The sequence below is a fragment of the Pleurodeles waltl genome, chromosome 1_2, assembly GCF_031143425.1.
Source record: "Pleurodeles waltl isolate 20211129_DDA chromosome 1_2, aPleWal1.hap1.20221129, whole genome shotgun sequence".
Taxonomy (NCBI): Eukaryota; Metazoa; Chordata; class Amphibia; order Caudata; family Salamandridae; genus Pleurodeles; species Pleurodeles waltl.
In genome coordinates this window covers 163,543,326-163,560,509 of record NC_090437.1, presented here as the reverse complement: position 1 = coordinate 163,560,509, position 17,184 = coordinate 163,543,326, and the positions used below count along the sequence as shown (strand labels likewise).

At 43.2% G+C, this 17,184-nt stretch overlaps 1 protein-coding gene across 1 annotated transcript in view; it reads right to left on the bottom strand.

Annotated features, from left to right (window-relative positions):
• LOC138298467 (low-density lipoprotein receptor-related protein 2-like) overlaps window positions 1–17,184 on the bottom strand; it is a 1,267,625-nt gene that overhangs the window by 810,296 nt on the left and 440,145 nt on the right. Inside the window, exon 13 of the mRNA XM_069236878.1 lies at window positions 8,305–8,529. Within this exon, the coding sequence (XP_069092979.1) occupies window positions 8,305–8,529 (225 nt within the window). The remainder of the gene's footprint in view (window positions 1–8,304; window positions 8,530–17,184) is intronic.

Below are 17,184 nucleotides of genomic sequence, written 5' to 3'. Positions count from 1 at the left end.
TGCTAGGCTCACAAGGTATGAAACAATAATTCTGGGATCACCTAATGTGCAGCTGAAATGGTGCACTATGTTGAATCCGGCAACCTTGTTTCCCAGTGAAAGTGCTGAAATTGAGAACGCTGAAGACATCGAGCACGACTGTCTTCAGGTGACTGAATTTTGCACAAAACCAAGACCTGACATCAAAGATACCCGATTAGAAGAAAATGATCAAGTTATTTTTGTTGATGGTTCATGTTTAAGAGATGCACTGGGAATATTGAAAGCAGGATATGCTGTATGTACAATAACAGATGTTCTGGAAGCATCTTGGCTTCAAGGAGTTTAGTCTGCACAGGTAGCGGAACTGGTAGCACTTACTAGAGCCTGCCAACTTTCCGCATTAATGAAAGTCACCATTTACTCCGACAGCCAGTACGGATTTGGAATAGTGCATGATTTTGGACAGTTGTGGTCACAAAGAGGCTTCATGACCTCTTCAGGATGACCAGTGAAAAATGGTGAAAGAATAAGAATTGTTACATGCCATCCAGTTACCAGGAGAAGTAGCAGTGGTAAAATGCAGCGCACACTCGAAATCACAAGACTGTTTCTTTGGGAAATGGATATGCAGATCAAGTCGCAAGGTTTTGCGCATTGAACTGTATATTGCTCAGAGATGAATGGAACCTGATAAATGAGCCAGAACTTGAACCAAGTGAAGCTTTAGCTCTAAAGGTTGTAGATACAATGGATGAATTGAAGTCCTTACAGAACGATGTTAGTGAAGATGAGAAACTCTCATGGACCAAATCGCAATGTGTAAAGAAACTAGATGATTTATGGGTTTCAAGTGAAGGGAAATGGGTTCTGCCAAACAGTCCTTTGACACAGTTAGCCAGATTCTACCATGGACAAGCCCATCTTGGAAGGGATGCCATGGTTAGACTATTTAAAACTGATTGGTTTAACCCCAAATTCCGTCAAGTTGCTGAAGCAGTTTGCCATTGTTGCGTCATTTGCCAACAAATGAACGCAGGGAAGGGAACAGTAGTAAATTTGAGCCACATTGGAAGAGCGGGGGGTCCCTTCAGCAGGATGTAAATGGACTTTGAGATGCCTGTGCATGGAGGCTTGAAGTATGTGTTGGTGATTGTGTGTATTTTTAGTCACTGGATTGAAGCATATCCTACACGCAGAAATGACAGTCTCACAGTTGCAAAACTACTCTTGAGAGAGTTAATACCACGTTTCGGATTCCCGATCTCCTTAGAATCAGATAGGGGAAGTCACTTCAATAACGAAGTAATAAAATTACTTTGTGCAGCGCTGAACATTGAGCTAAAGTTGCATTGTAGTTACCGCCCTGAAGCATCAGGACTAGTGGAGCAAATGAATGGCACATTGAAATCGAGAATGGCGAAAATATGTGCATCAACAAACTTAAAATGGCCTGACGCATTGCCCTTGGTGTTAATGTCAATGAGAAACACCCCTGATAAAAAGACTGGACTGTCCCTGCACGAGATCCTCATGGGAAGAGCCATGAGACTTTCAGCAGTTCCTGCAAATGCGCTTTTGAATATTACAGATGATATGATGTTAGACTACTGCAAAGGTCTAGCTGATGTGGTGCACTCTCTCTCACCAGGTGGAGGCAACCACCTTGCCACCGATCCAAGGTCCAGGACACGCCCTGAAAGCAGGTGACTGGGTCGTGATAAAGAAGCACGTGAGGAAGTCGTGTCTGGAACCCTGTTGGAAAGGACCTTTCCAAGTGATTCTGACAACTACCACTGCTGTGAAGTGTGCAGGAGTTCCCAACTGGATTCACGCCAGTCACACGAAAAGGGTGACGTGCCCCACAGAAGAGGAAGTTGAAGCGTTGAAATCGCCAGTGTCTGACAAGAGAGTACCAGGCACCAAGACAGAGCAAAGAGAACCTGGAGGCGAACAGGTAGAAATAGAGGAAGGAGAGATATTTTCTGAGGAAGAAGCAATTGATTCATTTGAGGAGGACCGAGGAGAAGCCTCAGGAAGTGACGAAGGTCCTGAAGGTGACAAAGAGCCTGAGACCGGTGAAGGTGACAAAGAGCCCGAGACAGGTGGAGGAGTAGGAGAGCCTGATCAGAGGAGTGCTTTCCCAGAAGCAGACGATACAGGAAAAGAAAAGGAAAACCTGATTGACCTCCTAGAGGGAGAAGACAAGACAGGACAGAGTGAAAGTGTTCAAACTCCTCCAGAAGCGGTTGCAGGTCCATCAAGTGAAAACAGTGCAAAACGAAGACAAAGCATATCGCCAGTGAAGTTAAGGATCAGAGAAACATTAAACGAAAGTGAAGGACCAAAGGTGAAAGAGAAAAGAAAAGAAGTGTCTGTCGCAATAGCAACACCAAGTGAAGAGAAAGACTTGGCCAAGGAAGAAAGTACCAGCGAGAGAGAATCAAAAGGAGATGCAAAATTGAAAGGGAAAAGAATACTGAGCAAAAGATATTCTGGTCCGGAGTGGGTATACTTCGCCACTAACGATTGGTCAGACGAATCCCTATCTCTCAGTCTTGAGAACGAAGAAGCAGAACGACACTTTGGTACCTGAAAAGGTGAAATTCCATGAACATTACCGAATAAAGACATTGACAACCTGATTGACTTTAAAACCGAACTTGAGACAAAGCTGCTAAAACCAATAAGAGACTAAGCTGCTTAAGAAAACCGTGTGAACATTGAACTCGTTCAGCTTTATGTATATATTTGCAAATCTGATTTGATAAAGTGTCTTCAACTTTCTGATTCTATATAGATCATGACAGGCTACACTACACAGGGACATAAGTGTTGTAAATACATGTGTATAGGTCTAATAACCGCATGCGTACTAATCATTGTAGAAATAGTTCTTGGAATGCATGGAAAGAATGAGAGAGACGAATGATGCTTCTACTTCTAAACCTACTACTGAACTAACTCCTTTGAAGAAACTCGAATGAGACGAAAGACATCTGCATGATAAGAAGGAACTTTCGTCTAACGTTTTCTATCGCTTATTGAGTGAATATGTTGAGACAATGGATGCAAAAGATTGTTGTGTGCACACAAATACCTACTTCAGTAGTGGAAGGAGTGACATACCATAGCATGCCTCTTACGTATGGAATTACATGTAGTTTTAATAATGACCAGATTTTATGGCCAGGAGTGTATTCCTTACTTTTATTCCAATCAGGATGTTACATTTGCATATATCCCCATAATAGAGTATCTGAGTAAAGTAGCAAGAGATTATTATATAAAATTGATGAGGGGTTTCTTTGAACCATTGTCACTTTTTCACACAGCTCACGCACATAGAGAACCTTACATGCTTACTTTCACGGATGGAGATAAGCTTTTTAGATAACACTGACGACAGGAGGAAGGAGGTGAAGGAGAAATTAGAAAAGGAATTACATAAGAGGACATCTGTAGATAACTATGCTTTTGCCGCAATAAAAACGCAAGGGAAAATAGCTTTAGATACATTACACGTGGGGAGATTCTGTATACATCGACATAAATCATATTATGACACGGTTTTTGTGGGAATGAGTGAATGCAAACATACGTTTTTGTTTCAACCTAAATGGACGTTCATGCTGAATGGACAAGACCCAGTTATTCCAGGGGTATATTATATTTGTGGACTTAACGCCTATTATCGTCTTCCTAAAGGATGGTATGGGAGATGTTATTTGGGAATAGTATTCCCAAAGGTTTATCAATTTGACGACTTAAAGAAATTCCCAAAGCTGTCTGAATCGCATCATGTTCAGAAAAGGGAGACAGCTTCTGCTGTGGTAGGAGATATATTTGGAGCATTGATTCCTTCAGTGGGAGTCATATTGAATTCAATTAAAATACGAAAGTTGTCTACTATTGTGGATAACATGCTGACAAAATTCTCAGGAGCTATAATCCGGATGGATGCTGAACTTGCTGCAGAAAGAGCTATGACTTCAAAATCGGCTTGCCTTAGACATTCTTTTAGCAAAGGATGGCAGCGTTTGCAAAATGCTTGGTACACGTCACTGTTGTACATACATACCGGACAGCAGTGGGCAGATTAGAAAGATGCTTACAAATTTAACTAACGAAAGTACAGATTTGAAGGAATTGAAAGAACCAGGAGTATGGGAGAAGGTTGGAAAGGGATTTGCTTCTGTGGGAAATTGGCTCAGCAACGTTTGGAACGGATTGTTACTGAAAATAGTAAAGGGAATATTAATAATATTAATTTGTTTATTAGGTATTTGGGGAATATGGAAAGCTATCAAAATATTGAAAACAAGACATAAAAGGAAAAAAGAGAAAGAACAAAATAGGATGATCGAAATATACAGAGAAAAATCAAAGGGAACGAAAAGGAAGAGGGAGTTGACTGATATGCCAAGTCACTAAACAGAATTTTAATGGAATAAAATTTGTGGGTAGATTTGATGTGATGACATAATTAGTCACCAGAGGAGGGATTGATGACGCAGAAAGAGGGTCCAACATATATTCATATACCATGTAACCAAAATCGTATAATGTAGTGTGATTTTAGTAAAGGAAATAATGTATGAGGGAAATTGTGCCCTCGGGGTAGTTCGCCATCATTATAAACGAGCTTTATTAATCATGAAGAATTGAAAAATGTAGTAATCCGTCATAATCGCAAATGTGTGCCATGATTTCTTTTTTAAACAGTTTTATGCTTAGCTTAAATTTAGTAGAGGCTTTGGCCTAGTTGCCCGGTCTCAAATTCTAACTGCGTGGCTTTTCCTTGAACTAATAAAACATATATTCTTACTTTAAGGTTGTATTTTTCCAGTAGAGATGACTAATACACTTATCTCCAAGGTTTCGTACTAGGCCAGTTTCATCCCCTTTGAAGCAAGGTCAGTCTCTGCAGGTACGGACAATAAGGGTACAGATACCGAAATAATTGGCAAACCATGTTGCAACTTGTGTTCTAAGGCTCCAAGGACAATGTATGCATAAATGAGTACTAGTAGAAAGAAATTTCTTCATTGGTCAATTTGAAGCCACCCTATGAACCCTCCAATGGAAGGCCCTGCAGAATTTGGAATGTTTATTACTTAGACCTACCGGACAAAGAGAAGCCAGCCATTTTCCTTGATGCCAATTTGAAGCCAAATGCCAGACTCCATCTTGGACGACACCCCGATGCCCTTTTCTCTATTCCAGAGAAAGACTAAGAATTCTCACCCTAGAGACTAACTTTGATTTGCCCCGTCTTGCCCATGCAGTAACTTTGCCCCATTTTCCTTGCTGCTGCAAGGAAACTTGCCCTTAACTTTGCCCCTTTGAAATCTGCCCCATGCTGATCGAACCGGTACCTGAGGGACGAAGACTTTCTTGAATGCTGATTGTATTTGGTAAATATGAAAGGATAATTGTATTATGCATTGTAGTTTTTATCCTTTTAGGTACCAACTGCTATTTTGATAGGGCCCAAGCTAGAAATTTTCCAAATTTGTGTTGACTAAATTTGTTTTGCATGAAGCCCCACATGCCAATGCTAATTAGAGGTTAGTCGAGGTTTTTCATTCGATGCACCATGTTAAATTGAAATCTTGTTATGCTGACCGATGTATGAAATTAGTCAAATTCAGTTGCTTATAGTGATTCGTATTGCTATAACTGAGTGCATTATAATTCAGATCTTGCGTAGATTGCGTTTCTTCCGCCGCTATGGACAGCTAGTAATGTTCGTATACATATATCATTTGGTTTTGAGACTTATATACATTGTGCTAGCATTGTTAATATAGGGAAATAAACTCATTAACTTTTAATAAACTGGTGTGGTTATTCATGACTGAAAGGTCATGGTGCGTTGAAATACTAACTTATTGATTCCTAATGTGTTGTTTCGATTTATTAATTGGGTACCGATTACAATAGTTATTGGTTATTGATTCAAGTGATCCGACTATTCTTGGTTGAGGAGAGCCCAACTCGGCTAAAAGGTTCACCGACCTCCAACGTGTCCAGGTACAGGTAATTTATAAGGGCTGGACGTGTTATCAACCTCAAACAGCCACTCGTCCACTCACTCACACCCAGTGTCACACTTCCACTCATCATCACTTAAACCCCATTCAGCCAATCGCACCCACTAAGACCCACTTACACACCCTCAGTCACCCATTGATCCACACAAGGAGGGATACACTTGCGGAAATAGCATTAGCATAGGTTTGTATTAAATTTGTTTTAGTATTGAATGTATGCTTTTGGTTTTTAACAGAATCATGGATCGATAAAATGAATTTAAAAAGAACAACGAATGTCCTGGTGCATTGTATTTATAGAAAGACTACAAGTTACCTTACATTTTAGTTTTCAAACATTTTGAATGCGTGAATAAAATATATTTATCAACTTGTGAAAATTTATTAGTGAACTTATATTATGGGTCAAAATGTAGTACAATTTATACTAACAAAAAAACTGAAATTCACACAAAAACTAGGGTTAGAGGGATTACTGTTAGAAAACAGATTTTCAAAAACCATAAAGAGAACAAAATGTTATAGGGATGTTATACTTAGGTTCAGATTTTACATACAAAACCACATAAATCCAGCAGTTAGCCGAGCTAACCAACTTTCTAGCCTTTTTTTGTTCTCTGGATGATCACACTTCACATGCTAGTGCACTTTGAATGTAGCACAAATTTGTGCCTATTGTGAATAAATGACAAACGTGGGCATGCCTTGATGCACACACTTGGCATAAAGGAGCACTTTGAATGTGACAGATTGGTGCCTATTGCGAACAAATGACAAACTATCCCTTTCTCTCATTCTGGATAGAGGAAAATGTCCTGAAGGACAGTCTGTTCTAGCATGCGTGCTTTGAGTGTAAGTGTATTGCACCACTAGTGTTATAGATCGGTGTTAGGTAACCATAGTAGAACAGGGATTGGATCTTTATTGGTCCTGAAGAAATTGTTGATCCTTAGAGGCACTTAGTGAGGCTGAAACATGTCGACTCCAATGTGATGTTGGTACCCAGTCACAGTTCTAGTTCTTGCCAAAGGGTATCAAGATTGAAGACAAAAAAGAAGACATTGCAGGCTATTTTAACTGATAATCCCTTTTTAGAGTGCTCCGCTTGCAAAGTGCGTTACGCCCACCCACTCACACTAGGTGTGGTGAGTGAGGGTCTGATGAAGCTTGCCACAGGAGGTACTTGTGGGTGAGGATCCTAATGAAATTTGAGATTTCATGGTCTTACAATACACCACCTGTACTATTCAGAGTACTGAGAGGTTAGGATAACTGTCAAATATTGATAGTAATATTAGAAAGAGCATGACGTGTACATAGAGGGACAGGAGAACAGCTGTGCACCTAGCTGTATGTCAGACACCATTTTGAACAAGAGATTTATTTTTCGATTTACTTCTAACTGACTTGCATTTATCACCTAAGGAGGAGTTTTCAAATCTTGTATTAATTGTTTTAACCTTCTAAAGTTCTTGCCAACTTCAAGAAGCTATAAAGTTGAACTCTGCGTCTACATTTGTGATATAATTGTGACTTTTATAGCAAAATGTAAAAGAAAATGGGAACTTGCAGAGAAATTTTGCATAACTTTTACACCTTTGCAGAGGTTGATTAAAGAGAAAATCTTGCAGTGCAGTAAAAGTTCTGTTGCAATGCAAGAGTGGACCCAAGCTTACACTGGGAAATTTGACAGAGGCGAAAAAAAACATTAACTTTCTTGTGTAGAGAAAATTTTGCCTGCAGCACCAACTACAGACGTAATGAGAAGAATCACAAGGGCAGCTTCCGAGAGGTCTCCACAGGTTACATGTTTACTGGTGAAATCTTTTGTAATCACAGATTTGAGTACCACAAAGGCCAATTACACCATCCATACTACTGAGGTTGGTACATTGAGGACCATATAACTGGATAACAAATACCCAGTAACCGCTGTTACGTACATGCCATTTGCACTGCTCAGCTCAAAATAATTTTTCAATAATTCCCTGTATAAATCAATATAGATATGTTCCGCCATTAAATCACTTCAGGTGTACTAGAAAAAAACATCCGTTCCAGTGTGCAAGTTCAGCATGTTAAAAGGTAGAGACATTTAAATGATAGGCGAGTACGAAAAGTGAAAATAAAGACTGGATTACGACGGTGTAGTTTATAAAGTCAATTGACCTAAAAAGAAAATGCCCCTATAGTGCCTCATTCCGACAAAAGCAGAAAACCCAGAAATATACAAGTGATTACATGTAAGCAGTACAAACACAGAAATTACCTGCACCACCGGTTGGCAACACTTGAACACTTCCTAACAAGCCCGATGATCGCATCAGTTGGCCACTAGTGTCTGTCCAATAGACAAGACTTCTTTTCCAATCTACGTCCATTAATTTGAGATTTTTTGATAACTCCTGCACCAATGTCATCTTCACGTCATCTCCCGGGAATCCAACTTCAAGCATTTTGATTTTCTTGCCACTTGCGAACACGATCTTCATATCTGTGGAGGAAAAGAGGTATCTATGGTAAAATTATTCTATGAATTCAGGAAGCTACATTGTCCTGGACTTCAATGTAACCGGTGATTTGGCTCTTATGCATTTTTGTCTCGTTTTGTTAGATTCCACAAACTGGATTTGTATGGGGGCTATTCACAATATGTGCACAAAACATCTCACACCTGCCATACTTCAACTGACAAAACCCAAAGCAACAGCGCTTTCAACCAATGCAACGGATTCAGTGTCACTGGAGTAGGCATATTCTGTGCTCTTGTGGTTACATTTTCGAACAGAATAGCCTTTCTGGAGTTAAAGATTTAACAAAAGCATATTTTTACTCTGTTCACAGGAGCAAACAAATCGTGTATTTGTGTGCTCACTGTGATAGTTGAGGCAACAGCATCATTTGGTAAAGTCGTGGCATCCAAGAAACTCCACTTTGTATTTTAATTTGTTGAGTAGGTAATAACTAGCATATATGTTAGCTTGCTGCTCAGTTCAATAAGAGCTCAGAAAAATCATTACCAATTATGCCCTTCGGGCGAAAATGGACAGTGGTTTTTGGGTTGGGTACTGAGCAAGAACATTCATTACTCTCCCTCAAAATCAAACCGGATCTCCCTTAATACTCTAACGTGTCAGTGATGTGGACAGGGTAACTACAATCAGCTTACCATCACATCTGCCTGGACTGAAAACCTGGAGAAAAGTAGCCCAAATCGGAGGGGAATGGGCAGGGAGGTCCAAGTGCTGCTGTATTGGCATTCAAAACGTGTCAACTGTGCGGAAAGTTAATTCTATCACTGGATGGAACACAGTCTCTACTGCAGTTATCCTGTGATCCCAATTAAGTGCAGCAGTAGACGCTCCGTACATACCCAGGACGTTAAACAAAAAGTACAATAGTCTTATGGGATGCGGTTCACCCTCAAAGCGGCATTGGCGACTAGAGACCTTATGTCCAGACCATGACCACTGTTCAGACCGTGGGGGACAGAGGTGATGTCCTCCTGCATGGCCTCCATGCTTTTGTGGAGTAACTCTGCAATGAAACCCTCGCCCTCCTGTGGGGTGCAGTTGTCCCACGCACCCAAAAAAAGCTGGTGCAAGCATACCCTTCTTATATGACCTGTACAGAAATCTGTGCCAAAAAGCAGCAGCCTTGGAGATCCCGAGCAATAAGAAGCAAGCTGCAACCCTGCTATACACCACCTATATGCATTTATTCAAGTCGACTTCAGCCACATATGGCCAGAAAAGTACGTAGCTATATGAGACAAGACTACATTAATAAGCAGGTAACATGAGGTTGCTTCACATTCAGAAAGTGGCTTAAGCCATCACAGGTGACAAAGGAATTGTTAGTCTTTTTGGCAAACTACAAAGACTGCAAGATCTGTATCAATCAGTTTTCTGTTCAGTGGGGGGTAGCAGGAGTTCCAAAGAGCATGGTCTTGAGGTCCTTCTTGAATTGAGGTAGTGAGGACGATTGCTTGAGGTGTAGCGAAAGGGCATTCTAGGTCTTTACTGCGAGCCAAGACAAGGCTCTTACTCCAACCAAGTTCTTGCATATCCCTGGGGTTGTGGCAAGGGCCAGTTGAAAGGAATGGTCTGGTGGCAGTGTGAAAGGTCAGGCTGTGGTTGAGGTATGCAGGTCTGATGTTGTGGAGGGCCTTGTATGCATGAATGAGGAGCTTGAAGGCGATTTGTTGATCGGGAGCAAGTGAAGGTCTCCGGTGACCAGAGATGTCGTCGCGGCAGAGGATGTCTAAGATGAGCCTGGCTGAGACGTTCTGGATTCTCTGCAGTTTCTTTTGGAGTGTTTGGGTGGTGCTGGTATAGAGTACACTGCCATAGTCTAATTTGCTGGTGACTAGCACCTTGGCGACTGTTCTCCTGGATTCGATCAGGATCCATTTGAAAAAAATCAGAGCAGGCGGAGTGTGTGGAAACACTAGGATGAGACGGCATTGATTTGGTGGTTCATTGAGAGCGATGAGTCGAGGATGATGCAGCAGCTGCGTGCGTGGTTGGAGTGGATGGAGGGGCGATGTGCGGGTTCTAAGCACTGTGGGCCGCCAGGAGTTGTCCCAAGCAGATTGGGTGGAGCCCAGGATGAGGACCTCAGTCTTGTTGGTGTTGAGTTCCAGGCAGCTGTTTTTCATCCAGGTGGCAACTGCCTTCATTCCATTGTGGAAATTGCTTTTGAAGTTGTAGGCTTGTCTGTGAGGGAGAGGATCAGTTGGATATTGTCCGCATAGGAGGCAATGTTGAGTGAGTGGTTTGACTATTAGTGAGCGAGGCCGTGAAGATGTTGAAGAGGGTGGTGCTCAGAGGAGCCAGTGGAGAGGGTGGTCCAGTTGTGCAGGGTTGGCTGGGAACTGGGTCCTATGGGTGTGGTGGTTGCAGGTGGGGTGGGAGAGTCCTGGGTGGCGAAGCGGTCATAGATGTCCAATATACTGCAGTGGAAAAAGGTTCCAAGGTTGTCACAGAGTTCCGGAGGGAGGGGATGTCTATGGAGTCTGTGCTGGGTTTGAATTCTTTGATCACGGTGTAGAGTTCTTCGTGGATGCGTTCCTGAATGGCTGTTTTCTTTGTGATTCTGATGAGGTGGTGGTGTGCAGTGATGGCAGTTTTGAAGGCTGCGTGGTCAGGGTGTTGCTGCTCCTCGATCTTTTGAGCTGTCTGCAAGTACGCTTGGACTCTTGGATGGCAAGGGAGAACCAGCTGGCTTTCTGGCAGGGTTGCTCGTCAGAGCGTTTGAGGGGGCCAAAATGATGGCACAGTCAGCGATCCATTGGTGGCAGTTGCATGCTGATGTGTTTGTGTCTACGGTGGCCGAAGGTGGTGTTTGGTGGAGAGCAGTGGCAAATTGGTCTTCGGAGACCTTGTTCCAGCTTCTTCGTGGGTGGCGGTAGGAGCAGACTTGTTCAGTGAAGGAGAAGCTGGTGCAGTGGTGATCAGTTTAGTTTGTAGGTGTGGGTGACATGGAAGTCATTGCGGGCAGAGAAGACTGATGAGTGTGTCCTGCTAAGTGGGTTGGCAAACTGACCACTTGTATGAGCCTCAGGGTGGTGACGTTCTCCAGTAGGGAAGATGTGTTTTGGTTGTTGCAGTTTTCCAGGTGACAATTGAGGTCCAAGTAGGATGTAGTCCGTTGAGGTGAGCTTAATGTGCGATGAAGTCTGCTATGGATTTGCTGGAGGGGAAATTAGGTCAGGGGTAGGGAGTCTGTAGACAAGGGTGCCACAGAGGGTGGTGTTCAGATTGGTCCAGCTCTGAAAGTGGAGGTGCTCCATGCTGGGGGAGTGGTCATTGGAACTGGTAGTGAGGCGGAGGGTGTTTGTGGACGAAGGCAATGCCTCCTCCTGGACAGTTGCAGTCCTTGTATACGATTTTGTAGCCACTGGAAATGCTGGTGGTGATTTCCAAAGCTGAGGAGGGGGGGGTCATCTAGGTTTCTGTCAAGATGAGGTCTGGAGAGATAAGTCAAGCAGGTCCCAGATCTCTACTGCGTGTTTGACAGGGGAGCCGGTTTTAAGGATGCAGCTGAGGTGGTCTGATCCATTACTGGGTGAGCGTGCGGTGGGAGGGTCCGGTTTGTGGAGGCAGAAGAAGGCACAGTTGCGGTAGGTGAATGGACCTAATGTTCTTTGGGGGCGTGATGTGGCAGGGGGTGGATCGTTTGGTGTCGAGGGCATGGAGGGTGCTGGCATCATAGCAATGAAAGGCACAGGGACCAGGGTCTGTGGTGCTGGGAGCAGTCTGCGCTTTGGCATGCCCGCTGCACAGTAACTGCCATACGAAGGGCAGGGTGGTGGGAGGAGATGGTCAGCTGGGAGGTGGGAAAGCAGCACTGAGGGGGGTGGGCCACAGAGAAAGCAGCAGCAGGAAGGGAGATGAGCAAGGAAAGCGGCAGAGAGGGGAAGAGGCAACAAGGCAAAAGAAAGTAAAAAATAGAAAAAGGTAACGTGCACAAAGGCAAGCAAAAAGGCAGGAAAAATTGACAAAAGGCAGAAGCTCACCACTGGGCCACTAGGGATGAGGCTCAAATGAAGTATGAAGTGTGGGGGGGAGCAACAGACACTGACCTGGGGTTAGGGTAGTTGCTCTTTCACCACGCAGCAGCCGCCATTAAGGGCAGGGAGACGGGAAAGCAATGCTGAGAGGGGTGTGGGCCACAGAGACGAAGTCACTAGTCAGTATGAAGACTAATTTTCAACAATTCAACTTTAAGCTTAATTAGGAGACCGCAAGTAAGACCAGTAACAGACGGCATCTCTAGCAGGTATCTTGTTGAGTACAAGGTCCTAACCATTATTTAATTTGTAAATAAAAAGTTGCCGATACCCAAAGCTCTCCTTTGATACTTGCGGCTGCTGCAATTAAATTAAGCAGTGGTCTTAGCACCAAATTTACGTGCACATTTTGCTACTGGTGTTGAATACATGACTTGCATTCAATTTCCCTTAAACCCTCTTGAATGTAAGACTGCACATCCAAGTCCCATTCCACAAAATTAAATGTTGGTGTAAGATATGGAGTATTAATCAGTTCTGGGGTGAGAACACCTCAAATAACCACAATCTTAGTCAGCGTGAACTACTGACGTCACTAAATAAATGTGCGTAACCCTGGGTAACTTGGCATACAGCAATCAGGCTTAACTTAGAGGCAGTATGTAAAGTTTTTAGGCAGTAGTCAAACAGTAAAAGGGAAAATACAACACAAGAAAAAACCCAAACCATTAAAAAAGAGATTTAATAAAATTACACCAAAATTACAAACATCCAATGAACAGAGCTTGAGATATTATTATTATTTTTTTTTTTTAAGTCTGAATTCAAAATGACACCAAAAAGCAAAATGCAGTTATCTGGTCACACTAGACCAGGCCAAAGTCAAAAGTTAAGGTCAACCATGATGGACTACCAGTAGGATACAGGGACCAATTTTGTCCTGGTGTAAAGTTTACCTTTTGGGGTGAAAAAGTGGTAGTCTACAAGAGGTCGGCAGGGCAACCTGTATTCTAGATTTGAAGTAGGATTAGACTACATCATGTTGCTCCAGCATGGCGTCCCACTGCAGTCATTGACAAAATCGTGAAATCTCCGAGCAGGATGGCTTCAATGTTGCTTGGATGCTGCTCGGCATTGGTCTGGGTGAAGCCCTCTACATTTGAACTTAAAAACGCTTCAGGAAGTCAAGTTTCCTTCAGCAGGGCAAACCTGCAAGCTGAGGCCAACTGGTGGTTTGACTTTGATGGCTGCAGTTTTAGTGGCTATCCCAGTCAGTTCACCAGACAAAGTTGGCAAAATGTTTAAGCCCCACTTCTTGCAGTTAGAGGACAGGCGGAGTAAACTCTACCAGCAGCCAAGGGTCAAGTACCTGGGAAGCTCCGCTTAGTGGTTAAGACTCCCTTCAACAGAGGCCAGCAGCAGGGTCCATGATTGGTCCAGTTGGTATTGTAAGCAGGGCAGTTGCAGAGAAAGTGCCTCTGGAATCTTGTTGTGTACTAGTAGCTCAAACTACATGTTAGACTACTGACCGCTGAGTCACTTTTGGGGTCCTGGATTCAAGGCAAGTAGGTCCGGTCTTCTTTCAGGTTGAGACAGCAGGACAGTCATTCTTGACAGGTCCAGGAGTGTGCTGCGGGTGGTTCCGGTGTTGCCACATTTCTGCCCAGTGCAAGCCTAGGAGTGTGGGAAACTCCTGGTCACTCCCTAACTAATGCGGTATAACATCTCGGGGGGGGGGGGTGGGACCTACCCACTTTTGCAGCACTTCCTGCACATTGTATTGAAACTATTCCAGTGTGTCCCTCTTTCACCCAGTCCAACGTGACAGGATCATTTTTCCCCTGGTCAGAGCTCTGTGTGCCCAAAGTGCTGATAATTGGCATACCCTCCTTTGTGGTCACATCAAACCACTCGTGGGCAGCTCACGCTCCGACTGGGTTTGGAGTCAAGTAGACAATGAAGACAAATAGGAGGCAGGAATAAATCTGTCAGTGACAGACTCAGTGTCCTTTGAATCTTTGGAAGGGGCTTGGGAGAGCCCCCAAGGCCTTCATGCTCAATGGAAAAAAAAAACTCAGGCACTGTAAACTGTCTGGGAACAATCCTAATCTCAGTACTGGGGATCCATAAGCAGTCCTATGACACTGGCCACTGGCAAAAAGGCCAGAAAGGCCAGTTTGACTTTAGGCAGGAAAATGGCAACTATCTAAATTGCCATTCCCAAAATCGTCTAAAATCCAATTTGACCATTAAGGTGGATTTTAAATGACCTAAAATTGATCCTTGAACCATGTTGCTAGCTGCTCCCAAGCTGAATTTAGCACCTATTAAATTTAACAGTGTAAACCAGTGTTATCCTATGGAAGAGCCAACCTTGCCACAGAGGAAAACGACTTGAGATTTTTCACTGACAGGACATGTAAAACATTAAATATACACGTCCTGCTACTTAAATACCATGCACCCTGCACTATAGGCTTATGTCATATCTTAGGTGTGCCTAGTAAGTATTGAAAAGGAAAGTCCAGGTGTGGCAAAAGGTTTGTTTTGCCAGTTTGAAGTAGTTTAAAATTGCACAGCCAGGCTACAATTGCAAGCCTGGAGTCATGTTTTACAGTACTAATTTAGTGCAGTCCACAAGTAGCATTTAATTTACAGGTCCTCTGTACATGCAGCATTATTTAAGAGTTACAAATAAATTGTATGTGCCATTGGGGGTCTACCAATTATAACCTGTTTAAAGAGGAGAGCACAAGTGTTGGAGGAGGCATGTTTTGGTTGGCTGAGGCGAGGCCCTAGCCAGGCAGAACCTACCACTCCTGGCTGGGGTGGGTGATTACACTCACTGCACAACCTGAGCTAACCCTTGGGTAACTTAGCACTGATAGTCAGGCTTACTACAGGGGTAAGTGTGTAAAGCATTGGCTCAGCACTCTCGAACAATACGCTGAGTGTCACAAAAGAGACTTCCCACAAGATGTGTGTTAAGAAAGCTTGTATTCAACACAGTTAACACAACATGATCCATTCCAAGGGAAGTAAAACCTCCTGTGCACAACAGATACCTCTGGTATTGTGCACCGCGTAGTCCAGGGTCTCCGGTCCCACATCCCTCCAAGTGTATCTCTAGTTAGCTGCAGTGGGGTACTAGTATACTGAAGTGTGCCTTTGAAGTAGGGGTAGTTTAGAAGGTCCCCATTTGAACCAAATAAGTCTCACCTAAATTTCAGTCCTGCTTCCCATGGGAATGCAGATCTTAATCTTTAGTGGGGCCATGGTCTGGCCCCGAAAGGCCAAGTGTCTAAACCTCTCCCTCCAATCTATCCAGCCAGGCCCTCAAACGGCAGTGGTCTGTCAGTTGTGTGCCCAAAGTTAGCAGTCGCTGGGGAATGCACAGATGTGCTCCAGCCTCCAGTGTGGAATAGTCAAATTTAAAAAGACACAAAGTGTTTTAGAGCACAGAAATGCACACTTTCTAGAAATTGCATTTTTTCAGTGATCAACAAAACTACCTTTAACATAGGAAGGGGTTTGTCAGGACGATTTTAACATACATTATGAGGCTACTCCACAGCAATCCACTATTGCAGTTAGGAGTAATGGTAAACCTTCCCCATGTTTACCTATGAGCAGAGCTATCCTCATTGGAAGTGAACACACACATGGGTATTCTTCACCCCCTGAGCACATGTGCCCTGGTGCGCCACACAAGCCTGCAGGCAGGCTGGACACAAGTTCAGTATTCAACAATTTTGCAAGAGTGCACGCACTGGTTAGCACCACTTCCTAACATATGTAGGAAGGGAGTGCAAGCTTTCCCAGTGTACTTACAGTGGGAAAGCACGCATGGTCTTAAGGCCACTAAAAGAATCAGCAAAATGAAGGGGAAAAGCAAAAAGGTTTGGGTAAACACTACCTTGGTGTGTCAGGTCTAACATGGACTTTACCACTGGTTAGGAGTAAAGTACGCTGAGTCCAATAGCCAGGAAATAGTGTCCGGCAAAAGAAGTAAATCTGGGTGAATACCACAGAAAAGACTGCCATCTCAAACAGATGACATCCAAATTTCTTACAAATCATGTACAAACATACCACTATTATAAAAGATTCTGGAGAAATATCTCCCAAACCTGCATGCTGCAGAGAAAATTGCCTTTGAAACACTTTGTAATCATGCTAGCTCACATTATCCATAAGAAATCAGCCATATGCTATGCTTCGAAGAATAAACCTCATTTAGCAGTGACTATAATTTTATTACAGAAAAATTTCCCAGCTCAAAAATAAAACTTGTCCTGGTTAAGTAAACCCATGAACACGCACTTGAGTCCTAACAACGATAATGGTCTGAATCTAGGACTGACTGGTTCATGATGTCTTGTTCCCCTAATTAGTGCAGTAAATAAAGGATAGGTTGCCTGCTGTCACTCAAACAACTCCAAGACTTCACTAGTGGCCATACTGATATATGGTTCCTATAAAGATAATAGGACTGTGTATTTACGACAGAAGAACTTCAGAATTTGGGGAACTGAGCCCTTCCACATCACAAGAAACTGTTGGTCCAATTCCTGGCTATCACACAGTGCTTCAGCTACAGCCCCAACCTCGCTGGGTGAACGGTGATTGTGACAA